The 25,586-nt window shown below is 49.0% G+C and overlaps 1 protein-coding gene across 3 annotated transcripts in view; it reads right to left on the reverse strand.

Annotated features, from left to right (window-relative positions):
• Positions 1-23,708, reverse strand: part of TBC1D10A (TBC1 domain family member 10A) — a 32,029-nt gene extending 8,321 nt beyond the window's left edge. The window contains exons 1-2 of one of the 3 annotated variants that reach the window (XM_038575629.1): positions 23,428-23,708; positions 3,522-3,621 (exon numbers count right to left, since the gene is read on the reverse strand). In XM_038575629.1, coding sequence (XP_038431557.1) covers positions 3,522-3,621; positions 23,428-23,636 — 309 coding nt within the window. In that variant the 5' untranslated portion in view covers positions 23,637-23,708. Of the gene's footprint in view, positions 1-3,521; positions 3,622-14,983; positions 15,183-22,715; positions 23,138-23,427 lie in introns of those variants that run through there. The other 2 variants (XM_038575628.1, XM_038575630.1) reach the window with 2 other exon arrangements.
• Between the last annotated feature and the right edge of the window lie 1,878 nt (positions 23,709-25,586).

The following is a 25,586-nucleotide window of genomic DNA, read 5'->3' on the forward strand; positions in this document are numbered from 1 at the left end:
GCCTGGGCACTTCCAAGGGGGTATTTGTTTAAGTAGTTGTGTGGCAGGACACAATCCACCTAGAGGGGAACTCAGCAGAACTCAGAAGGAAAATGAGAGCTGATCAGAATGGCTCCCTCTTTGTTTTGGTCATGAATCCTTTCTTCTGTTCTCCTTGACCCTGAGCTCCCACAATTACCAGCCCAGGGCAGAGGCAGCTGGCCTGGCTGTGAGATCTGATTTCATCTCTTGCTACAAAGGCACAGGTCTTTCCTACCACTCACAGACTAGGAGAGGAGAGGGAGGAAGTGTTTGGGGTAGCTCATGACCCAGAGCTAGTGCTTAATTCTTATACTTGCTCTCTTTATCAGAAAAAGGCTTCCACTGTCAAAATTGTTTGAAAAATCATGTCTCTTACAAATGGGAAAACTGAAACATAGATTGGGAAAATATTAAGGTCACACCATCAGGAACCCATTACCTCCTATACCATACTAGAGGGATTCAGCCCCATGCACTTTGCACTTCACTGGCCTCTTGGAGTTAGATGAGAGCTCCACCTGGGCTTTGGGACAGAATGAGACTGAGGCAGCTATGTTTATTGACCTCAAGGCCAATGGTCATGGAGGATTAGCAAAAGCAGAGGCACCACTCCTACAGAATGGAGGTTGGGGGTACTGGCCAATGACACTCCCCTCAGCCCCTGCACTAAGCAGCGTGGTCTAGGAGTTCAGAGCAGTAGGAAGAGCAACTGGATGTGAGCTGGAATCCAGTGCTGACCTTAAGCCAATCAATTCTCATCAATAGTTAAGAACAGAATGGCATTATCTAGAATTCTATTAGAAGGGTAGGAAAATGCCTAGCATGGGGCATTTATACACATAGTCTGTATTCAATAAATGCCTTCCTCTCCACCCCTCCATCCCAGGAAAATGACTGAAACAAAAGCCCCAGGGGCTTGGGCTCACACCTAACTTGCCCTCACCTGGAAACCCCCTCAAACAGTCCCATTAGAATCTCTCAAAGGAACGTAGAAGCCCTAGCCTTCCTGATGACCAGCACAAACAAGAGAAAACTTTCCAAGGGTCAGAGAGTGTCAAGAACCAGGAAGGAGAGAGGCAGACAGGCTAGAGGCAGTGGGGGAAGAGCAGAGTGGCTGCTCATGGGAGCAGAAGCTCAAGCTTCTGGGACTGCCTGCAAAGGGGTCGAGGGAAGAGGTGGGGGAAAGGAAGACAGTGGAAGGGAACTGCCCCAGACTCTAGGAATAGTTTCCTGCTGCTGTAGGACAAGGGTCTCCTTAGGGAGGCCACTTGGTCTGAGAAGGCTTTGGCAAAGGGCAATAGTATGACCTAGAGCCACAGGTCCCTTAGGCTCTCTCCAGGGCCAAGCTTAGCCTGACCTGAGCCAGCCCCCATATCATCATTGCCCCCTGTAATAGTTGGTCTGACCCAGCGGAGCCCAGGAATACCTTCAGTCCATTGAGGTTCTCAAAGAGGCCCTGCGCTCACTCAGGCCAGGGCTAGGAAGACAGGGATGGAGAACCAGGAGTACAGTCAGCTTTTCCCACTCTGGCCTCAGGAATCTCCTCAGCACAGAAGTGACAGAGATGGCAAACTCCACCTGCCTGCCTTAGAGAGGAGGCAATGGTGGGGATCAGAAAAGATAAAGCAAGAGAAAGTGCTCAGCAAAGAGAAAGCACAAGGGATTATCATTCTCTGATTGACAGCTGAGTGAGGCCACACCCTGACTGCTGAACTCTGGGAGGGCTTCGTCACAGTTTGAGCAGAGCCCTACAGGGGAAGATAGCATTCCAGCCAGAACCTTGCCTCCATACAGTCCCCTCTTGGGGACTCAGAATAAGTCCAGGAGAAGTGTTGGGTCTGGACCCATTTCCTGAAGCCCTTATTGTACCTCCTATGCCATGACTTCTTGACCACAGGGAGAACCCAAGCCTGTACAGCCAGGCAGGAAGAGCTCCTAGGGCCAGTGTGACCACAGCTGAGGTGGCAGGAGTAGAGAGCAGATGGCGAGGGCCTCTGGATAGGGGTACAGCCTCCTGCAGTGGCCCCTACTGGGCAGGGGGAGCCCTTGGCCTCTAACCACAGTTCCAGGGAAACAAAGGGAAAGAGGAAGTGATGCTGCCTGCTCTGATGAAAGCTCCCCAAGGCTACCCTCTGTAATCCCCATTTGCAAGGGAGGGTGGGGCATGAAGGATCCACTGTCCCTGCCAGCCACTAGTCATAACAGACAGCAGAGAGGGAGCTGAAGCTCAGGGTAAGAGCCTGAGGAGAAAGGAGGCAGGAAAATAAACCCCAGAGTCATGCAGGAGGCAGTGGAGAACAATTGTCTTTAAAAACAATGTTTTAAGAGAAATGTTTAATAAGCAAAAAATGTATGCTACAAAGCCTATATAGAACAGCAAGAAAAAGCCCAGGCCTAGGTGTGCCTCTCCTCCATTGGCACAGGGCTTTATAGTTATCAATTCATGGGAGCCTCCCAACATGACTATCATTACCACTCAACCAGGGAAACTGAGGCTGAGAGGGTGAGGTGACTCATACAAAGTTGCACAGCTAGCCATAGGCATAAAGAGGGGAAGGTAGAGGGGCTGCCTAAGCCCATATCTAACCTTCAGTCCTGAGCTTTCCGCTAGGCCCTGCAGCCAGCTGCGCCAGCCTGGACTAGACCAGCATGTCAGGTGATGACAAGGGGGACAGCAGGTTCACTCTGTGCCCTGGGAACTTGTGCAGAGAGACCCTGGCTATGAGGTTCTAGACAGGTCTCCACTAGGCCAGGGAGTAATTGGATCCTGCCCAGGTGGCCAAGGGCATCAACACACACACACAGTGCCGGGCAAGGGTATTCCTAGGGAGCAATAGAGCTAGTGTCTAAAGAAAGACCAACTAGAAGAAGGCCACTAGGTATTCTTATTTTTATAAGACCATTAAACTGTGAGGTTACTTTTCGTTCTTTTTCCTTTGGCTGGGAGGCAAGAGGGAACTCATCACATTAATCTAGAGGGTGGTGATGAAAAATGCAGGGACTAAATGTAGGCTGCCTGGGTTCAAATCTTAATTCTGTGGGTTACCCACAAAGTGGGGGTACTACTGCTACCAACCTCACTGGAGTGTTACAAGGATTACTCAAGTCAAGTATCCAGCACACTGCAAATGTTCAACACATGTTAGCTATTACTAGTATTTTAAAGTCCTCCCTGATATGTTCTAAGTAACAGCAAGAACTTCTCCTAGGAGGGTTGGAAGAAAGCTTCCTATAAGGGCTTTTGGCTAAAAGTGGCTTTGAAGTTTGACTCTAGGACAAAGTTCTGTGTGAGTCTGAAGTCATCTTGGAGGATCAAATGAAGACTGGTCCCTGCCCTCCCGCCAGCTTCTGTTCCCTTTTCAGAGCTGGCAGATAGGGACACTCAAGGCTAGTGGCAGTTGGAGAAGCGCCTGCTCCTCTAGGCTGATACAGCTCCTCCCTCTTCCTTTCTTCCCCAGGCTGCCAACTCCCAGCCCAAGGCCCAAGGCTAGGCCCCTCACCTTTTTGTGCTTCTTGGCCATCCATTTGTCCCAGTTGTTGAGCATGTCCAGCCACTTGGACTCCCTCTGCCTCAGCACCTCCAGGGGGATTTCCTCTAGCCTGTGGAGCAAAGGGTAGGGCCTGTCAGAGGTGCCAAGAGAAGCAAAGGCCCTGGCTTAGGCCCTAGCCACCAGCCTTACCAGGCCTTCACTCCTGCCTCTGTCTTCCATCCCTGTATTCCCTTTGGGGCTGCTAACTCATGAACACCCTAACATAGATGAGAGGGAATGCCACACCCTCTCTAGAAGCCATAGGCCAAAAAGACACCAGGTAAAGTGCCTATTCCCCCAATGTGTGTCAAGGAGCCAGGGTCACTATGCCTCTCTAGGGGCAGAGGTTTGAGTGCCTGCATCTGTGCACCAAAGCAAAGCATTCCTGTCCTGTGTCTGTCTAGATAAATATACCTCTTCAGAGGGCCTACATGCAAGGTGTAGAGCTAGATGCAAAAAGAAAACAAACAAAAAGACAAATAGTCAAATAAGTACAGAAATAACATGCTTATCTCTTCACTCTAGCAAAGCTAGTTACTTATAGTTTCCCCAATTATGCCCTGGCCCTTTCCCACCTCTCCACCTTGCTCATGCCAGTCCCTTTGCTGGAATAGACTCCAAGTTGTCTCTACCTATCAAAATCCTATACATGCTTCAAAACCTCCTCAAATATCACTTGTATTCATACCTCTACTAACTGAGCAGCAGCTATCACAGCTGTGCTGGCATTGTTCTAGGGCCAGGGCTTCTGGGCAGGTTGTGAGGAAACTCTCCTTTGACTAGAACAAAGTCCTGGCCCTCATGGTGCTGACATTCTGCTGGGTGCTGAATGCTCACTAGAGTCCCTGGGGAAACACTGGAGCGGAGACCCACCCCAGGGAGGCAGGCAGGCAGGCAGGCACTGGAGCAGCTAAGGCAGGTTGGGGCAGGATCCCTGGCTTGGCCAGAGGGTGCTTCGAGTGAGTGGGTTTCCTCCAAGAAGTGAGGTCCCAGAAAGTCCTGAGCTCATACAACTCTGAGGGGCAAAAGGGAGGAGACTAGCACTTGTAGACTGGGTATTCTAAATATACTTTCTTATTTACCCTACAGAGCAATATTGGTTAAAAAAAAACAATGAAAAGAGATGTATGTGTAGATATACCTCTGTACACACACATACATGCTCTCATCACTTTTAAAGTGGTAGATTATGGATCTTTTGAATTTCTTTTTTTTCCCCCTCCAACTGAAAAAAGTACTTGACACTGAGAGGTAAGATACCCAGGGAGTATATCTTGCTCAGAGTCAAACAGCAAATCAGTGGAAAAACCCAGACTCAAATCCAAATTAGATCCTAGCCAAGAGTCCATACTTGGTCCTGCCTGACCTCCCAGAAAGGAGTGCAGGGTCAGAGGCACTCAGGCAGCTGGGAGGAGGCCCTTAGGAACAGGACATGATGGGGCTAGGGCTTGGCCCAGGCCTTGATTCTCTGATTCTCTCTGACGGAAGGAAATGCACTGCTGTGACTTTTACTGGTTGGAAGAGCAGAGGGAGGGGCCTTGGCAGAACAGAGGCCTCCAAAACACAAAAGGGAAGGTCTTCTTTAGTGTACTTTATCTGGGGAACTGAACAGGCCTGAGCCTAGCCTTGGAGCTGAACAGCTGAGGAGGAACGACAGCCTGGGACAAAGTTGACCCTCAAAATACACTAACACAGGTCATTTTCCTCTTAAACTGCTGACCCTCTCAACCACCTAGAGGCAGAACCAGGGCAGGAGGACACTCCTTTCCTTAAGGAGAGACCACACCTTTAGATCAAGACATTTACAAATAGACAGATGCATGTCTCCAGGCAACCCCCACATACCCAGGGAACGGAAACCAAAGGCCCAGGTATCACAGGACAGGCTGCCTCCCTCTGCCTACAAACCATTAGCTTCTACAAGTCAGGGGATGAGCCTTCTGAAAGAGGATGCCCACACTACGTTAGCAGAAGTTTTAGCAATTGTGGATGTGGATAATATTTGATACAATCCTCCCACTGAGCAGATGAGAAGACTGAGGCTCACAGATGGCAAGGCTTTTGCCTGAGAGTACATTTCCAGTGAGTTCCTCTGTGATTAAATACATGCCCATTTGATACTTCAACCTTCCAAGTCTGTCTTTGTTGATAAGATCTGATTGCAGGGCCTCAGAGATACCCATTCTCCCAACTGCAGATACATAGGGGAACACATTGAAGTTCAGTGTTCCTTTAAATGATGTCAGATAACAGCTTTGGCAGTTTCAAAGCCCCAGTATGAAACCTCAAACCGGAATTTCAATTGGTTACAAAACAAACGACCATATTTCCTGGATTCTAAGACATTACTGATTTTAAGCTGCACCACTGATTTGGCAAGATCTTCTCAGAAATAATTTTTAAAACCCCACCACTACTTTAAATGTACATGTCAACTGAAAGATGTTTGACTTTTAAAACCTTAAATTGGGAAAATTTTGAGGAAATATGGTCATTTGAGTGGCTTCTCCAGTAGTGGAGGAGTTTAAGCCACCTGGAGATGGTGAAAAGAAGATACTAGAGGTCTGGTTGTATCCAGCACTCAGCACATTAGGTGCTCTCTAACAGCAGGTAGATTTGTTTTTATGCACAGGATGTGCTCCTGGAAAGTTGAGGGCTATCTTTTTTTTTTTTTTTTTAAACCAGAAGGTTCACATATCCTTCAGTCTAGTCAGGCAGGATTTCAAAAGGCATCTGATCAGACTGCTGTCTGGTATAGGAATCCCTGTGCCCTCTCTAGACCTCAGTTTGCAATGACCTGCATTGGAATTGATCCTCGAAGGATGCCCAGAAAGGAGCCATAAGATGAAGATAGAGTCAAGAGCATCCCTGAAAATAGCATGATGGTGTAGACACTATCTGAGGTAGTTTTCTCCTGACAGTGGAGGAAGAGCATGAGCCAGCTTCTAGTGACAGGGAAGTTGACCAAATGGCCAGTTTAAAGGACCAAATAGCACACAGGGGATCCTTCAGTTTGAGAGCTTCACTTACCCTGCAGAAAACCCCTCTTTCTTTAAGGTGGCCTGAGGGAGTCTCTGCAATCAAAAGATCTTAATGAGAACAGTCTCTAGTGGCCCAGCTCATGCTAGAATTCCACCAGGGATGGTGCCTCATTATTACCAGGTGAAGCTACCCTATTGTTGAAGTTTCTACTATTAAAACTTTCCTGATACTGTTTATCTATAACCTCGACACCCCCTTTTAAGGCTGCATAAATCTCAGCCACACCAGTCTCATACCAGGCACACACATGCTCATCCTTATCAATCACCCATCCTTATCTGAAATGTCCTTTTTTCTCCCTTCTCCAAGTCACAGCAACCCTTTCAGAGCCCAATATAACAATAAAAACCACAACTTCAAATACCAGCAGCAATTGTAGTTACCATCTATATATCATTTACTATTTACAAATTTCTTCCTATTCTCATGTAATAACCCTACCATAATACCATTCTCTCCATTTTCCAGAAGTAGAATCCAAGACTTAGTAAAGTTAAGTGCCTCACTCAAGGCTATATAGCTGGAAGTGACAGAGCTGGAACTCAAACCCAGGCCTGCCTGACTCCACAGCCCATGCTCTTGACCCTTGTACTTTACTCCTCTGCTTCTACAGGTTAAGTCCTCAGCCTCCACATAGCCTCCATGCTTGCCCTGATCTCATTAACTGTCCTCCAATCTGAAGACCTCTATCTTAATTTAGAATAACATTTCTCAAAGTTTTAAAACTGAGATTCACAGTAAGAAATACGCTTTATACTGAGATTTTATACATACACACACATAGAACTGAAATACATTTTATGAAATAATTTACTCTTTTATGCACTCTGAAATTTTCATATTCGTTTTATATTATTCTATTTCTTTTTGTTTTCTTCTAACGCTGGTCCCAATCCCCTAAAATTGATTTCAGCAGTAATTCATTAATGAATCAAGACATGAAATGAGCAGCACCTCATTACAACCTATTCATATTGTTTAGCACTCTCCCTCCCTATCTGGACTGGGTCTTGAACTTCTGTAACTCCCACCAAGCATCTCACAGGTATTCAACAGGTACCTGCCTGCTTTTTCCATGACATCATTACTTTCAAATGAATTGCATTCAGGGCTACAAACCACTGCTGCCTACACCAACTTTATCTGTGCCACTAATAGCTCAGTGAAGTAGATCCCTCACTAATTAATAAATTAATTACTAGTTGGCCCATGAGAAACTTGACCCAATGAGACAGGTTATGTGATTTGGGCAAAGTCACAAAGCTAATAAGTTAAGTTCTACCACTTAACTTCTACACTCTGCCACAGTGACTCGTGTGCTGCTTTGGACTCCCCTGGGAAGACTGTGAGGAAATCTGCCATTCTCCAGAAGCCACTGCAGGGCTCTTTCTCTGGTCCCCAAGCCCCTGGAGACAGTCTATCCCCAACTCCAGTGTTCTGACAGCCCCAGTGAGCAGCCTGCCCATACCCAGTAATGCTCAGTGAAGCCAGTATGCTGGTGGGCACAGCTCCCAAGCACAACCTCAGTTGAGGGATGGCAAGCCTGGGCAATGTGCTATTTGTCAGTCGCCCCCTCATGAGGGAGAGAGGCACAGAGGAGATAAAAGTAGGCAGCCAGGGGATGACTGATCCCAGATTCTGTTGAGCTCTCAGGCTGAGCTAGGCTTAGCTGTGCTCTACCAGGCCACGGGCCAAAGTAACAGTGACACTCTGTTGACACCATGCTCTGTGAGCTCCCAGTTCCCTAGCCTTCTCCCCAAACCTAGAAGTTGGAAGTTTCTAAGAGCTGAGAGGAACAAGACTTGTTCCCAGCAAGACTGGATCTCTCTCCCCACTTGTCCTTCTAGCTGTCTGCCTTCTGCTCAAGCACATCTCAGCCCTCCTGGCTAGCAGCCAGCCAGGTATGGTGTCCATGCCCATGTTCCCTTCATCCAACGGAGAAAGATAAATCTTGGTCCCAGGGAACCAGTTTAATCCCTTCCTCCAAGCCTCACTCTCCAAACCAGCCCAAACAGAAATCCTCTTCATTTGAAGAGAAAAACACAGCCCAAACAGAAAACCCAAGTTACAGACTCTAGGATTGATCTTCCTTATCTCAACCACTGGAGGTCAGCTGGGGTATGGGAAGAGTGAACAGAGTGGGGATCTTGAAGCCAGTCAACCTAGGTTTCCATTCCAGCTCCTCCACCTGGGAGACCATGGGCAAAGTATTTGCCCTCCTTGTCTCGATTTCTTCATCTTTAAGTGGAACCATAATAAACGCCTCACATTTTATAGGACTACAACTGGGAATAAATGTGTATAAGGGCCCAGCCTGGCAAGTGACTGGCAAATGGTAGCTATTGGGGAACCAGTATTTGCAGCTTACCTAGTATTTTCATATCCCTTTTCTCATCTGACTGGCCCATACACATACACATGGAGCAGGGCAGGATCATGCCCATTTTTCCCATGAAGCAATTGATGCCCAGAGAGATTAAGTAATTTACTTAATGACACAGAGACTGTAATTCTTGGCTTCTGATTCCCGCTCTATCATTTTTTATAGCTATCTGAAATTGGACAGGCTGCTCCACTCTGAGCAGTTCCCTACCTGTAATATGGGGGCAATGCCACCTCTTTAGAAGGCAATGGTAAAGATAACATGAGGCAGTAAGAGCTGACACATTTCCAGCAGTGGCCATGGAATAGTTCTGCCAAGTACTATATATGCACACAATTCCCCAAGGAAGTAGCTTTTATTATCTCCACTTAATAGACAAGAAAACTAAAGCTCAGCATGGCTGAGTAATCTGCCCAAGGTTACACAGCCTGGAAGTGGGGGCTGCCACTTAAGCACTAAATTATCCAATAAATATAAAGTGTCTCACCACTTGGCCTCAATATAATCTAAAAGCCTCCGTGCCTGTCACATCCTTTTCCCTCTTCTTTACCACCCAGTAGAGAACCACTACCCTCTGTGCTGAGAAGGGCAGGAATGAGCGACAAGAAAGTGTGGAAAATTGGGAAGTGGATTTGCAGAAAGAGCACAGCCAATGACAGATCCAGGGACAAGGGTGGGGGAGCTCTCCTCTCCCAGGGCTGGAAAAAGTGAGGATAAACAAAAGGCTGACCTACTTTGCACGCTGGGTAACAACCTCTGGAGTTCATTAACCTAAGAAGTGGTAATGACTGGGAGTATAAATAGTTTTTATACCAGCTCCATCATAACTGATGATAGGTAACTGGAATGCAAGACAGGGTGGGTTGGGGGAGGGGTGCAAATGGCTGACAGTCAGGGCTGGGAGGCCTGTAAGATCACCCAGTGAGTCCACCTCCTCCCCAGACAGTCAGGGAAGCCTATAGCCCAGGGGGTAAGTGATCTGCCCGAGGCCATGCTGTGAGTCAGTGTGGAAAAGGAAAATGGTCTGGGTCTGCGGCAGCCTGGCACTCCCTCCAGCATCCTGGCAGCTACTGACTTAAGGGTAGGGCAATGTCCAGGGTGTCTGTCTGGGTGAGTCTGGCTTGCTTCACTCTTCCCAATTCCCAGTACAAGCTAGTTCTGGGCCTGCCTCCCTTTCCCATAAGGAATTCCCTGGCTTTGCTCCTTCTAGCCCTGGGTCAGTGCACAATGGTAAACAGGTTCTCTCCACCCTTCACTGGCCTTCGTGCCCTGGGCCTCTGCCCAGCTCTCCACTCTGGTCAACTCCACCCCTCTTGATGTCAGACAGAAGAAATAGTTCCTTTAGGCATCAGCCTTGCTGGCTCCAAAAAGTAAGGAATCTCCACTTCCCGATCCAGCTAGGGAAAGGCACAGACCACAGCAGAAATTGGCAGGGCAGCTCTCCCTGACAACTGCAGAAAGGTATGGAGACTATCTCAATAGAGGACTTCCCTTTCCCAAGCTGCCACACTTAGCAGGCAATGAGTCCTAAGACCACAATCTCACTGTGGGTGCCGAGGGGCCCATCTTGACTCACATACGGCCCCCTCAGCCATCCTTACCAAATTGCTGGATCTACCAAAGTAGTTTTGACTCACTGTTTGACTCACTGATTCCTTCAAGGCTTCCTACTCCCTCCTTGTCCAACAGAAACCTAAGGCCCTGTCTCTCAGGCCCTCCTATTTCTTCTAAACATCCTTCTTCTTTCCCTAGCCCTAACCCTACGTGGCCCTCCCTCTAAACTGCCCTCCTTCACTCATACCCCCACTCCAATTCAGTCCCACTCATCTTCCAAGGCCTCATTCAGAACTCCCTCTCATGTCTACAAAGCCTTTCCTAACTACGCCAGGGACAGAACACAATCAGTCCCTCATTATATTCTATACACATTTCTCTAGAGCCTGTGTTCCAAGCCTTGAATCTACAAAGAGATGAATAAAATGCAGTCCTTGCCCTTGAAGAGGTCAATGTGGCAGAGGAGACAGATGGGTGAGAGATAGCTCGCACACATGGAATTGCTGTCACAGAAGCATGTAGAAGGTGCTAAGAAACTACAAGAAGCCCCCAAGAGTGGTGGTAGGGGTTGATGGGGGGAGTGTTCAGGGAAAGCTTTAAAGGGGAGCTGACTTGTGAGATGGTCTTTGAAGGGTGACGGGAAGTGGCCAGGGTGAGAAAGGGGAAAAGGGACACCAGGCAGAAAACCCAGTATGAGCAAGCACAAGCTAAAAGAAAAGGGCACGGCTTGTCTGGGGAATGTGAGCAGTCTAGTGGAGCAGGTATGGCTTCTCCACCCGACTGTCTGCTCTGCTGAGGCAGCATTCCACGAGAAGGTGCGTTCCTGGAGGGCTCTGCCCGTCTCGTTCTTCACAGGGTGTCTTGGGCCTTGAACAGAGCTTGGTACCTAACTGATGCCCAATAAATGTGTGTTGACAGAATCATTAGTTTTGTGATCTCAGGAACTCTATGTTTCAGTTTTCTCCACAGTCAGTTGGGAATACTATCCTCTACCTTGAGATCAGGTAGGTAAAACACAGAAAGTGTTTGGTAAAGAACATTCCCTCTCTGGCCTGATACCAGCTCTGGTCTTCCTTGAAGCCAAACACAGGGCTGAGCACAGATGTGCTTGATGACAGCCTTTTACAACATTATAATTCTAATATTAAATTAATGTAACTGAATGTCTGTTAGAGCACTTACCAGGCACTTACTGTGCAACAGACATGGTGCTTAGCACTTAACTTACATTATTTCATTTAATCCTGACAAGTCCAGGATATAGGTCCTCTAATTATCAACTCTCTTACTGCCCCTGCCAACCTTCCACAGATGATGAAACCAGTTCTCAGCAAGTCAGTAACTATTTAAGGTCCAGGGTAAGGAGGGATCCCTGGGTGGCGCAGCGGTTTGGCGCCTGCCTTTGGCCCAGGGCGCGATCCTGGAGACCCGGGATCGAATCCCACATCGGGCTCCCGGTGCATGGAGCCTGCTTCTCCCTCTGCCTGTGTCTCTGCCTCTCTCTCTCTTTCTCTCTGTGTGACTATCATAAATAAATAAAAATTAAAAAAAAAATTAAAAAAAAAAAAAAAGGTCCAGGGTAAGGAGAAGACAGTGAATCCAGGTGAATCCAGGTCCTGCTCTTCTCCTACTCTTCACTCAACTCTAAGCACAGAGTGCTGACCACTAGGGGCTGGGTGCACACAAGCCTTGATCCCAGGGAAGTTTGTGAACTCAGAGCTATAAACTGTGATGCTTGGCAAGTCACTTTACCTCTCTGAGATTTGGTATCTGCCTCTGTAAAATGGAGATTATGAATGATAACTATGTCTCACAGAATTAAATGGGGTGGTGTCAGTAACGCCTAGTCCACCATGCAGGTTTCTCTGTACCATGGCATTACCAAGTGACTATGTTAGGAGGGTGAAGGGGGTCACTCTCAGAAGCAGGAATGGAAACCCAGGATGAAAGTCCACAAGGAGCACAGAAGGAGAGTGGTAATTATGAAGCAAATTCTGATTTCTTCCCCAAGTGACTGCCACTACCCAGGAGGGCTGAGGCCCCAGGTAGCACTATGGTTGCATGCTTTGAGTTGAATATTTCAGGAAACCTACCTCTATTCTCACTTCTGCTTTATTTTCACAGACCAAAGAGAAGGAAAATGAGGCCCTCTAAGTCAGGGTCACCTGAGGACTCTGTTCCAAATGACTCAAAGAGGAACTGATGGGGGGATTCCCAGCCTGCCCTGGCAGGTCAGAAAGCTCCAGACCACAAGCTGAATGGGACTGGCTCCTGCCTTACCTCCAAGGCCCAAGGGTGGTAAGCAGAGCACATGAAGGAATCTGGATCTTCACCATTATGCCAAAGGCCTGAAGTGAACCTCAAAGGATAATTCACACTTGAATTGTAAGAGTCAACCTGTATCCATACTTTGCGGCATACGCTGTGCTGGGTGTTTTATCAATATCACTGCTTTTTTTTTTTTAAACCATTTTTTTTTTATTTGTGATAGTCACACAAAGAGAGAGAGAGGGGCAGAGACACAGGCAGAGGGAGAAGCAGGCTCCATGCACCGGGAGCCCAACGTGGGATTCGATCCTGGGTCTCCAAGATCGCGCCCTGGGCCAAAGGCGGGCGCTAAACCCCTGCGCCACCCAGGGATCCCAATATCACTGCTTTTAATCCTCAAACCCCCCCCCCCCCGCCCTCTCCTAGTGCCACCGCCTGGCCCATTTATCTCAGAGAGGTCACATAACTAGAAAGTGACAGAGCCAGGACTTGAAGCCAGGTCGGCTGATGTCTCGAACCCAGGCTCTCCCAGGCCCAAATTTAGGTTCTCCCTTTTTGTGAAACCCAGACAGAAAGGGAAGGGAAAGAAATAGCATCCTCCAAGAGTGGCTGGCTGGGAAGGATTGCTGCTGGACACAGAGCCCAGGGTCCAGAGTGTACTCAGGAAGAACAAGAGTTCTCCACACTATGCTCCTGGGCCCCCTCCCTAGCCAGATACTCCTGCCTTGTCTTAGGGTACATGTGAGGGGCTGTGTGCAATCTGGGACAGATGTACCATTCATCACAACACCTCAAACAGCTTGACAAGCCTACTAGGAGAAGCACAATTGGGGCTGGACTTAAGTCCTAAAGCTGGGGCCAAAGAAGCCACATAGTGGCCACAAGCTTTGGTAAGAATAAAATTGGAATAGAGGAGTCCAGGGACGCCTGGGTGGCTTAGTAGTTGAGCATCTGCCTTCGGCTCAGGTTGTGACCCTGGAATCCCAGGATCGAGTCCCAGATCGAGCTCTTTGCATGGAGCCTGCTTCTCCCTCTGCCTGTGTCTCTGTCTCTGTCTGTCATGAATAAATAAAATCTTTTTAAAAAAAGGAAAAGAGAAGTTCTGGGGGTTCCAGGCCCAATTCCATCACTTGCCTAGCTTTGGTTTCCTTGGCTGTAAACAGGGAAAATAAAACTACAGATTCCCATTGCTCCTGTAAGGACTACTGCAAGGCAATGAAAATGAAAGCACTATGCAGACTAAAGAGCTAGACAAATCAAAGCATCCTTTGATTTTATTTCACTCCCAAAGACATGAGGGCCACTGGTCCTACACACAAAGAGAGGTCCTCCCACAAGAGGAAAAGAGCACGCTGGAAGAATTGGCCTCTGTGGGCTGTGCCATGACGACCCCTTGCACTTGCGTGGTACCTCATAAAAAACTTCTCAAAGCACTTTTCATATACCAAGGTCAGTCTCAGAATGCTAGAAGCAGAAGAAGAACTCTTCGACATCCTCCCATTAAAACTGCCTTGGTTTATATGTGAGGGAAACTGAAGCTTAGAAAGATTAAGCATTTTCTCAAGGTCACACAGCTAGTTAGGGATTCATTAAGGAGCTCGGGACTCAGGTCTCCTGACCCCTGTTCCGGAGTCTATGTTTATGCTATGCTCTTAATCCAGTTATCTCATTTGATCCTCACAATCCTTTTGTACACAAGCCACACCTTTAATTACTTATTGAATATCTGACTTCCCTGCTAGGCTATAAATCCTGGGAGGGCAGGACCAGGTCTGCATCTCTTGAGCCAAGCACACAGCCACACACACATAGTTAAGTGCTGGGTGTGAAATAGGGAGCATTAGCCTCATAGTCAGGAGAGGGGACGTACCTAAGTCACACCACAAGGGTTGGTGATGGAGCCAACACCAGCACATTGACTCCTACACCTCATTCAGAGCCCTTTCCCACTATTACCCTAAATCCACATTTCCAGCCAGAATCTTTCATCTCTGAGAAATGGCTGGTGATACCCATAAGTGCTAAGGGATTCACCCTCTTGTATGTACTAGATTTACTTTCACTTGTCCCAGCTGAGGACTTACCTCCAGAAACAGAATAAAGACCCGGGGTGAGGTCAAGCCAGCCCAGGCTGTCATCTGCCTCCCCTTGGTCAGATTACCTATGCCCAATGCCCAACACTTACCCTTTCCAGCTGCATACCACCCTAAGGCTGGTTTTCCATGCCCTCAGGCCTTACTCCTTTCTTCTTGGAAAGGTTACAAAGACCTTCCTTGCCATCCAATATGTTTACCGGGCAGAGAGCACAAAGCTCAGTACCACTCACCCCAACCCCTCCTAACAGGCCAGCTAACTGGCTCTCCTACTGGAGAGAGAGAGACAAAGAACCCTTTGATGTGTCCTGGGCATGCCAACCATGCCAGGCACCTTGGGGAGCTCAGGGCTGTGACAAAGCACAGTCAGCAGCAGCCCACTGTCCACTTCAGAGAAAAGTCACAGCTGGCCTTCCCCCCTGTGGTCAGAGGGCCCCAGTATGGGTTCTGTAAGAAGCCAGGGCCACTTCAGCTTGTCCCAAGTCTTCCCAATTTCCGATCAGTCCACACAGCCAGTGAGGCACCAAGCCTTGATTTATTGGCTTCTTCATCCTCATAGCTCCAAACCTCTTCAAGGCCTCTCCATAGCCCTTTTGGGCTGTCCTGAACTCTCTCAACTGGTCTCACTGCTTGCAGTCCAGCTCTTCTTTATGCTGTCTTCCACACCAGCACCAAAATGACCTTGAGGAAACACAGGAGGCCTCCGTCTGACATTCAAGGTTAGGCAGAGTCTGCCCAGCCTACTTTCCCAGCCTCCCCTTGTTTCGCATCCTCCTCCTGGCTTCTGCTCTTGTCACATCTGCTCTTGGCACATCACAATTCTCAGACAGCTAGCTTTTGGGGGGACTTTGCACATAGGTCCCTCCCATCCAATGAAATGTCCTTCCTTGCTCCTTCTGAGGCCTGGATCAAACAAATGTCACTTCTTCCTGGGCTCCTATAGATGGAGCTGGTTGCCTATTCCTATATATTCCAGAGCAACCGCACACCTCAATTATAGCCTTTATTGCTCAACATTGTAATGATCTGCTTGCGGTTCTATTTTCCAACACGTCTATGAACCTCTTGAGGGCAACAAGATACAAATGCCTTATTCAGTTCTGTACCCTTTGTCTCAATCACAGGGTCTGGCAAAGTGGTGCTCCATAAATGTTTGGTAAATGAACTCACTAACAAGATGGATAAGCTGGCAAAAGTAAGCCTTTGCTTTCTCTCCCAGCCTCATGAATCTGCTGCCTACTTCCCTACTTGATGAGCAGTGAAGAACGAAGCTGTGACAGCCTCTGAGGAGCTGCACAGGGCATGCAATAGAAGAGGGTGGGGTGGGATGAAGAAGGGAAAGAGAAAAGTGAGATAAATAAAGCCAAAATTGGCAGCTGCCCTGAAATCCTGGATAGGAGGCTTCTAAGCAGGTGAAGTATCAGGTACACTGGATTGCCACTGGGGCAGATGGGACAGTTTCATCCCTGTCAGGGAGGGTCATTGGGCCCAGGAGAAAGCAGATTTGCCAGGGACAGATGAAGCAGCTAAAGGAGGCCTCCTCTCGCTGAGGTGTACTGCTTGCAGGATAAAGTGATCTTCTAGGGCACTGACAGTAGGTGGATGATGGCTGGGTTCTGCTCTGGTAGGCAGTGTATCCTGCCCTGGAGGCTCAATTGGCTTGTAGTCAGGAAGAAAATGGTCAGTGAATGACATGTAGGGTAGCAGTGGGCAGAGAATCAGATCTGGGATTCCTCCTTAATTTGGCTCCATTGTTAATTAACTGCAAGATTTTTAAAAGCCTTGGATTCCTCACCTGTATAGGTAGCATAATCCCTGCCTTAGCTACAAAGAAACAAAGGCACAGACTGATATCAAAGTCAAAAGACCATTAGATAGTATTTAGGGGTCAAGAGCAATGCAGTGTGGACTCTGACTAGGTCTCATCTGGCCATTCTTCCAGGCCTCCCCAAGGATCTTTCTACTGGGTCTTTCTCTGACTTGGCTGGCTACAGACTTTTGCTGTACTGAGACCTACCTTGCCTTCTACATCAGGGGAGATGGCCAAGTTCCTTTTAACTCCTGCTCTGGGTGTGGGGACCTCAGGGACTAGTGAGTATCTGTCATCTGCCTGCTGCCACCTGGGCAAGGTTTAGTCATTGGACTTCGCATTGAGAAACAGGTTCTAGTCCTAGTTCTGCCACTAACCAGCTGGCACATCTTGGGCACTTTCCTCTCAGCTATTTGGTGTGCTCATTACAGAATGGGGATAACTACCCTGCTCAGGGGAGAGTGAGGGTACAACACTGGTTACACGTCACTTCTGCTCAGAGGGGAATGAACCTCACCTGACACTCATCATCATATCTAGAGATGCAAGTAGAAAATGAAAAGAGGGATCCCTGGGTGGCGCAGCGGTTTAGCGCCTGCCTTTGGCCCAGGGCGCGATCCTGGAGATCCGGGATCGAATCCCACGTTGGGCTCCCGGTGCACGGAGCCTGCTTCTCCCTCTGCCTATGTCTCTGCCTCTTTCTCTCTCTCTGTGTGACTATCATAAATAAATAAAAATAAAAAAAAAAGAAAATGAAAAGACATGGGACACTTGGGTGGTTCAGTGGTTGAGCATCTGCCTTTGGCTCAGGGTGTGATCCTGGAATCCCGGGATTGAGTCCCACATGGGGCTCCCTGCGTAAAGCCTGCTTCTCCCTCTGCCTGTGTCTCTGCCTCTCTCTCTCTCTGTGTCTCTCATGAATAAATAAATAAAATCTTTAAAAAAAAGAAAATGAAATACAGGACCACTAGCCACTCTAATCTTAAAAAAGAGCAAGAACAGAGGTGCCCAGGGGTGCTTGGGTGGCTCAGTCAGTTAAGCGTCTGCCTTTGGCTCACATCATGATTTCAGGGTCCCGGGATCGAACCCAACATCGGGCTCTCTGCTTCTTCCTCTCCCTCTTCCACTCCCCTCCCCTCTGCTTGTGCTCTCTTATTCTCTCTGTCAAATAAATAAATAAAATCTTAAAATTAAAAAACAAGAACAAAGGTGTCTGGCTGGCTCAGTCAGAAGAGCATGCAACTCTTGATCTCATGGTAACGAGTTCAAGCCCCATGTTGGATGTAGAGATTACTTAAAAAAATAAAAATAAAAAGAAGCAAGAACATTCATTGAGCACCTACTGTGTGCCACTCTCTTTTCTTTTTATTTAAAAAAATTTTTTTAAAGATTTTATTTATTCATGAGAGACACAGAGAGAGAGAGACAGGCGGAGAAACAGGCAGAGAGAGAAGCAGGCTCCATTCAGGGAGCCCGATGCCAGACTCGATCCCAGGACTCCAGGATCACGCCCTGAGCTGAAGGCAGACCCTCAACTGCTGAGCCACTCAGGCATCCCCACTCTCTTTTCAAACATTAGCTCTATAAACCTCACAAAAAAACCCTGTAAAATCAGTATAATCACAACCATTTCACAGTGAGAAACTAAGGCCTAGTAAAGTGAAGCAACATGTCCAAAACCACACAGACAACCAGACTCCAGAGTTTGTGTGAAGAGGGAACATGGAGCATCTTCTTTCCCCCACCTCAGTGTAAACAGACTGGGTGACTGGACCACAGCCAAGCCTCACTGGTCCTCTAGAGTCCTGTTTCAGACCCAGATGCTGGGAGGACAAAGCATCAAGCAGGCCCCACTGCCTTATCTCTTTCCCACAGCTTAGGATTTCCTAGCAGGCGGACACACAGGCACCTTCCCAGGGCAGCAGCTGGTGCGCTGGCCTCCTGCTTTACCAAGTCAAATCTTGTCTGAGGCTCAGAACACCCACAGGGCCACCAAACCAGATTTTCCTTTGAAGCTGGAGAAAGAGAAGGAGGAGAGAAAAATGGAGGGCCTATGGTCTAGAGTCACAGACCAGGAGGGCTCCACATGTGCAACTGCCTCCTTCCAAATGGACCACCCAGAGACCACTCCATTGCCAGTTCCATGCTCTCCTGGGAACCATAATAGCTCAAGAAAAGAGAATGCTCTGAGTTTACAAGCTGGAGAAGGTAGTGGGAAGGCAGGGAGACAGGCTCTGGCCTGCCAGGAGGGCCCTGGCCTTACCCCAACAAAAACTGGCACAGACCAAACTATAGGGATGCCAATTAAGCCAGTTCTACGATTTCCAAAGCCACAGGGCCGCCATAGTTGAGTAGGAATAGTGGAGGGCCCAGGGGACAGGAGAACTGAATCAGCAGAAGACAAAACTACTGTTCCAGATGTTTCTCTCTGGACCCAGCTCAGATCCCTCTCTCCCCTAGCAGGAAGTCAACACCCACGAGATCCCAGAAAGCAGAGCTCCTCATCTCATCTGGCTCACAGCACTGAGCGGACTGAAGCTGTGGGAAAAGAGGGAGGTCAGGGACCCACCTCTTTCAGGCCATCTCTCTTGGGCCAGGAGACCTGGTATCCAACTGGTATCCTACTTTTTCTTCCTGACCACCTCCTCTATGCTACAGAAGGGACTTCCCTGTATAGATCTGTTCTTCCTATCCCACAGTGATAGGAATGGTAACATCACTCTTCCCACCCTACCCCGCTGAGAACACTCCTTTTTCCTCCTCTGGTCCTTCCTAGGCTTCAACAACTAGCTCAGCCCACAGCCAAGCCAAAAGAACTAATGCTGCCAGCACCTCTGTCTGTGTCCATGCCAACTATACGGCTCTTCGCTGGCTGGTTGCTTTTTTGTCTCCTCACCTACCAGCTACTGTTCATGAGCAAACAGGGACTATCACAGGCTCACCAATGTCACCCTGTAGAGCAGGCTCAAAAGACAGACAAGGTGAAGAAGTAGAAAGGGCCTAGGGCTGGGAATCAGGAGTTCTGAGTTCAATTTCTGGCTTTGATCCTAATCGATGGAAGAGGTGAGGCTAACTACTTCGCTCAGGCCTCAGTTCACCTCTCTGTATGACTGCCATCTCTAGGGTAACTTTCAGCTTTCTGACTTGAAATGTCTATCAGTAAATGTCATTTAGCAAATAAATACTAACTCAGCATTTACTTCTCTGAGTTGAAAAAGGTGAATAAGCCTAGTCTCACCCTTAAAGCTGATCAGTCTAATAAACTAGTAATGACAGCATATTCTTACTCTTGCTAGCCTGTCCTTTTTAGCCTCCTGCACTGACTGCTGAGCTAAGTCAGGAAAGATGAGGGCAAGCAGGTTCCTGCTAAGAACCTTCTGTTCTACCTACCCAGCACCTGATTTGCTGCTGCGGCCATAGACTATATTAAGGGATGATGAAGGCAATGGAGATTGTCCTGATCTAGGAGTCAGAAACCCTGGGTTCAAGTTTTGGTTCTGTTAACTAATATGCCATGTGATCTTAAGCAAGTGATTCTCCTCTCTGAGCCTCAGTTTCCTCATCTGTAAAAGTAAAGGCGGAGCTAGGTCAATCTCTTTAAGATCCCTTCCAGTTCCAACAGTCTATGATTTTATGATCTACTCATGACAGACTCCTAACAGTCACCTGAGCAAGATATATTCTGATCTGCTTTCTTCCCCATTCCCTAAGCCCCTGACAACTGCCAAAACTGACCATCCTGAGACAACCTTTGGTCCAGGGTGGCTGAAATGGACCTTTAATCTGGAGCCAGAGTCCCTGCCCTCTCCCCTGCAGCCATCAGTGCTAATGTTTCACTTCTCTGGGATAGCACATGGACTCCTAGCCCTTAACCAAGAGATTAGCTTTAGGGCAGTCACCCTGAAACTTCCCATAACTTCCCCTCTTATGGCCTTGGGCAGGGACTTACTTTTGGCTACTTTGGAACCACAATATAAACTAAGCAGGGAACAGCCAAGTTTTCAGACACCAGAGATTTTAGGTTGATCACCAGGGTCAAGAAAGTGAGGTAGGGAGAGAGGAGGGAACCTGGGATCCCACCTCAGCCACAGTTCTATAAACACCAGTGATGGAGAGGGCATCTGCAAAGCCTCGGTTTGCGGTTGGAGTGTGGGGAAGACAGATGTCTGGCTGCCTAGTGGGGGAATACAGCCAAAGGGAGGTGCTCCCACGGGGCGTCTCTCTGTTCACAAATACCAGAGGTACGCCCTCATTTTTCTTGTCAATTCTCAGACCCTTAGAAGGAAAAGAAAGGAAACTAACATTTTCTAGGCCACTACTTGGGTCAGGCACTGTGCTAGGCACTTTAATATATCTGAATTGATTTAATCCCCATAGTAATCTTGGGAGTACATGTTACAGCTGTCCTTTATGGTAAGCAAACAAGCTTATAGATTCAGGATCTTGCCCAAGGTCACATAGCCAGCAAGTATGATTTTTTTTTCCCTAAATCTGGCCTTTTCCCACTATATCGCATTGCTCTGTACCTTAATATCTAGTTAACTGCCTATAAGAATGTAATAGGAATTCTTATATCCTAGAATTCACCAGCAAATCTGAGCTCTTCCTTCTAAGAAGCCACAAATGCAACTAGGAACTCCTTTCCCACTTCTCAAGACCCCTTCACTCTCAGGGCCCTGATCCCTAGTGACTGCTCCTCAATTCAAAAAATATGGGCAGCCCAGGTGGCTCAGCAGTTTAGCGCCGCCTTCAGCCCAGGGTGTGATCCTGGAGACCAGGGATCGAGTCCCACATCAGGCTCCCTGCATGGGGCCTGCTTCTCCCTCTGCCTGTGTCTCTGCCTCTGTGTGTGTGTGTGTGTGTCTCTCATGAATAAATAAATAAAATCTTAAAAAAAAAAAACCCTAAGACCCCTTTGGGCTCTCACAAGCTAATCCTGGGGAACTCTAACAAAGCATCAAATCAAGGTGAGGCATCAGAATAAGGGGTGCTCTGAGTCCTGCAGTGGACAAGGTTTAGCCTGCTGTGAATAAGTGGGGAGAGGCTGGAGGAGACAGATCCAGTGGGTAGGAGAGAACTCTCCTTGGGGGAGGGAGCTACATTTCTCCAAAGTAGAAGGAGGCCTGGTAAATATGAGGCATTGGGACTGAGGAAAATCCCAGGAGTGACCTTTATGGGGCTGCTTGTGTCAGGTGGGTTCTTAATAGATGGTCAAGTCATTTTCATAAGTCATAAGAGAGGCTGAAGGAGCGTTAGACAGAGAAGGGGAGAAAGGGTCATCTGGAGTAGGGTTCCGCCTGAGTCCTGTGGGCCCCCACAGGTAATTGTGGGAGGCTCTCTGTTGAAGGGAAGGCATATCACGAGGGAGGCTTGTCAGTTCTGTGCAGAACACTAGTCTCATGTGACAGGACAGCTGGGATAGGAGTAGGGTCTGGAGTCTATCCTTCTTTTTTTTTTTTTTTTTTTAATTTTATTTATGATAGGCACACAGTGAGAGAGAGAGAGAGAGAGAGGCAGAGACACAGGCAGAGGGAGAAGCAGGCTCCATGCACCGGGAGCCCGACGTGGGATTCGATCCCGGGTCTCCGAGATCGCGCCCTGGGCCAAAGGCAGGCGCTAAACCACTGCGCCACCCAGGGATCCCTGGAGTCTATCCTTCTTAAGGGGACCGGCCAGCCCACTGATATGGGCTGGGTCCTCTGTGAGGACCAGGCTCAGAGGGCTCTGTGGGGCAGTGTGGCTGCCCAGCAACCCAGCTTGGAGAGAAGATACTGACTGCTTCACTGCCTCAAATTTCTCTGCCTGACAGACAGCTGGGTCCTAGATGCTCTGGGGGTGGGGGATCAGGGTGTGCTACCAGCAGGGACCCTGCTGGCTCCATGACTGCCCCCTTGAGTCGCTGTTTTAGGAGGAGCTTGGAGTTTCCACAGCATACAGAGAGACCGCCAACAGTCTGTCCAGGAGGTGAGGCACTGTCACTCTGTGGGTACTGAGAAGGGGGAGTGTCTGCCTACCTGTTGCCAGTGACAGAGAAATCTGCCTCTGAAGGGGGAGAGCACTCTGTGACCTTTTCATGAAGAGAAGGGACTATCTGCCCCAAGGTGGGACTGTCTGGGAGGGAGCCGATCAGTGTCAGTCCAGCCCACCCAGAAGTCCGTGTGTTTGAGGTAAGGGTCAGTCTGTCCTGGAGTGGAATGAGGGCAGGGCAGTCTGTCCGTTTGAAGCTCATCTGCCTAAGGTATCCCCCTGGTCTGAGGGTAGCAAGGTGGAGAGAAGGTGTCTGCGGGTCTTGGGGGATGGGGGTAGAGAGGATATCTGTCGGGGGAGGGGCAGCCATCGGTAAGCCTGCCAAGGGTGGCACAATCAGGCCTAAGGCCCCGGTGGCAGCAGCGAGGTTGGGCCAGGTGTCTGTCTTTCTGTCCCGCAGTTGGGAGGAGGGCACTGAGGGCGCTTCCTGGGGGCGGGTCAATGTGTCTGGAGGGCGGGGGCAAGGGAGAGGTAGGGCTGGCCTATCAGTCCTTAGGTCGGAAGCGGGCCCGTGAGTGGGGCGGGTCAGTCCGCCCGAGGAGGGGGTGGGGTGGGGCGGAGAGGGGAGGGGTTGGTGGTCCCCAGTTGGCAGAAGAACCTGTCGGTCCGTCCAGAGGGCGGCTCCGTCCGCGTCCAGGCCCCCCGCGCGAGCTCCGCGCCCGCCCTCGGCCCTCGGTCCCGAGCCCCGGCGCTACTCACGCGCCCTCGGCGCCCTGCGAGCCCACGATGAAGCCGAACTTGTCGATGCGGCGTTCGGCGAAGCCGTTGGCCTCCGAGTCCGAGCCGAGAGAGCTGAGCTCGTCGGCGGCTGCGGCGTCGGAGCCCGGGGTCAGGCTCTCCCGGGTCCCCGACAGACTCCCTTCGGCCGCCGGCGCGCGCGGCCCGTTCTCTCCGCGGCTCTTCGCCATCCCGGCCGCACCCGCCGCCTCAGCCCCAGCGGCCACCTCAGCCACCTCAGGCGCCTCAGCCTCCGGGCCGCCGCCGACGCCGCCGACGCCCCGCCCACGCGCCGCGCCCATTGGCCGCCGCAAGGCCAGGGGCGGGGCCCTAGCCCTCCCAGGAGCTTCCCCCCACGCCCAATGGGCTCCGCGGACCCCAGGGCCCGCCCACCTCCCCTAGACTGGCGCCAACCGACCCGACGTGAGGGGGCGGGGCATCCGTCACCAGGGGCCCTCCCCTCCGGGCTGTCAATCAAGAGAGCTCACCTGAAAGAGCTCCCAGGGCCTTTCCGGGTTGCCCCGCCCGCCTGTCACCTGCAACGCTGCTCAGTCAGAGGCCCAAGGAGTGTGCTGGGGATTCCGCATCTGCCTCCGGAACCCCTGGCTCCTCGTGAGACCCAAGGGATTTGAGTAGGAATGGTTTCCCCCATTCATTTGTGGGAAGCTCTGAGGAGGGATTCGGGATTCGGGCACTCGCCCAGGAACACTCAACGGATTAAAGACCCAGGCTGAGCTAGAAGTTCCCTGCCTGTGAGCACTGCTTCTAGGGCTTTAAATTAGCTGTTGGGAAACCTAGTTAATAAGAATAATGACCAACGTTTATTGAGCTGCTCATTGCCCCAAGTTCTATCTACTTTATCTTGTACTCTTTTTCCCAACAGCTTGAGGCATAATTAACCTACCATAAAAATCACCCCTTTTAAGTGTATAATTCAATATTTTTAAGCATATTTGTGGAGTTGTGCAACTATCGTAACCTAATTTTAGAACATTTTCGTCACCCCTAAAACAAATTCCTATCCATCAGCAGTCACTCTCCAACCACACATCTACCTTCTGTTTCTATAGATTTGCCCTTTCTGGACATTTCTTATAAACGGAATCATACAATAAGTGGCCTTTGTGTCTGGCTTCTTTTACTAAGCATTTTTCGAGGTTCATTCATGTTGTAGCATGTATCAGTGCTTCCCTTCTTTGCCTGTATAATATTTCATCAAATGCAAATTCCACATTTCATTTATCCACTTGTCAGTGATGGTCATTTGGTTGTTTCCATTTTTTGAAAATATTTAGGTACAAGCTTTTGTATGGACGAATGTTTTCATCTCTTGAGTAAATACATAAGAGTGGGAATTGCTGAGTTATATGGTAACTGTTTAATCTTCTGAGAAACTGGCAAGCTGTTTTCCAAATTGGTCACACCTTCTCTTATCATCTTTGTGCAATGAGGTAGATATAATTTTGTCCCATTTTTACATTTAAAGAAACTGAGGTATAGGGAAGTGAAATCAGCTGCCTGAGGTCCCAGCAATAGCTGTGGCAGAGGCAGGATTTGAATTTAGCTCTTACCAAAAACAGCTTATATCAGGAGACATGGACCAATTGTATCTATATTGACTTAGCTCCCAAAAGCCTACTTCTCACTTCAGGGATTGTCAACTCTTGGAGCCATAAAGATAGCTCCTCACATAAGCCCAGTACTTTATAGTTTATAAGTTGCAACCACATTGTAATCTGATACTTCCCGTAGACCTGTGAGGGAGACAGACCCCAAAACAGGAAAGGACTAGAAGAGCCAGGCCTGAGCTGCAAGGCCTGAGACAGCCTGCTAAGGGGCCCAAGGCATGGCTCCAAGAGGGGGGCCTAAGACTTGAGTGATTTCACCAGCTGTTTCCTTGATGCCACATGGCTCAGTCATTCTTGAAGACTTCACTGTGCTGTCTTCACATTCCATAGGCTTATGGTTTTCCATAAACAGAGCAATAGCAGACATGGGAGTGGGCACAGGCTATTTTGGTCTTAAATTCTCAGTCTAGGACATTCTTCCTCTCCAATAGCTCTAGACAGTGGTGGGCTCTTAGTCTTAGATCGTAGGAGGGGCAGAGTAGGCCTTGCATGGGGATGTGGACCTATCCCAGG

Source organism: Canis lupus, chromosome 26 (genome assembly GCF_011100685.1).
Source record: "Canis lupus familiaris isolate Mischka breed German Shepherd chromosome 26, alternate assembly UU_Cfam_GSD_1.0, whole genome shotgun sequence".
NCBI classification, from domain to species: Eukaryota; Metazoa; Chordata; class Mammalia; order Carnivora; family Canidae; genus Canis; species Canis lupus.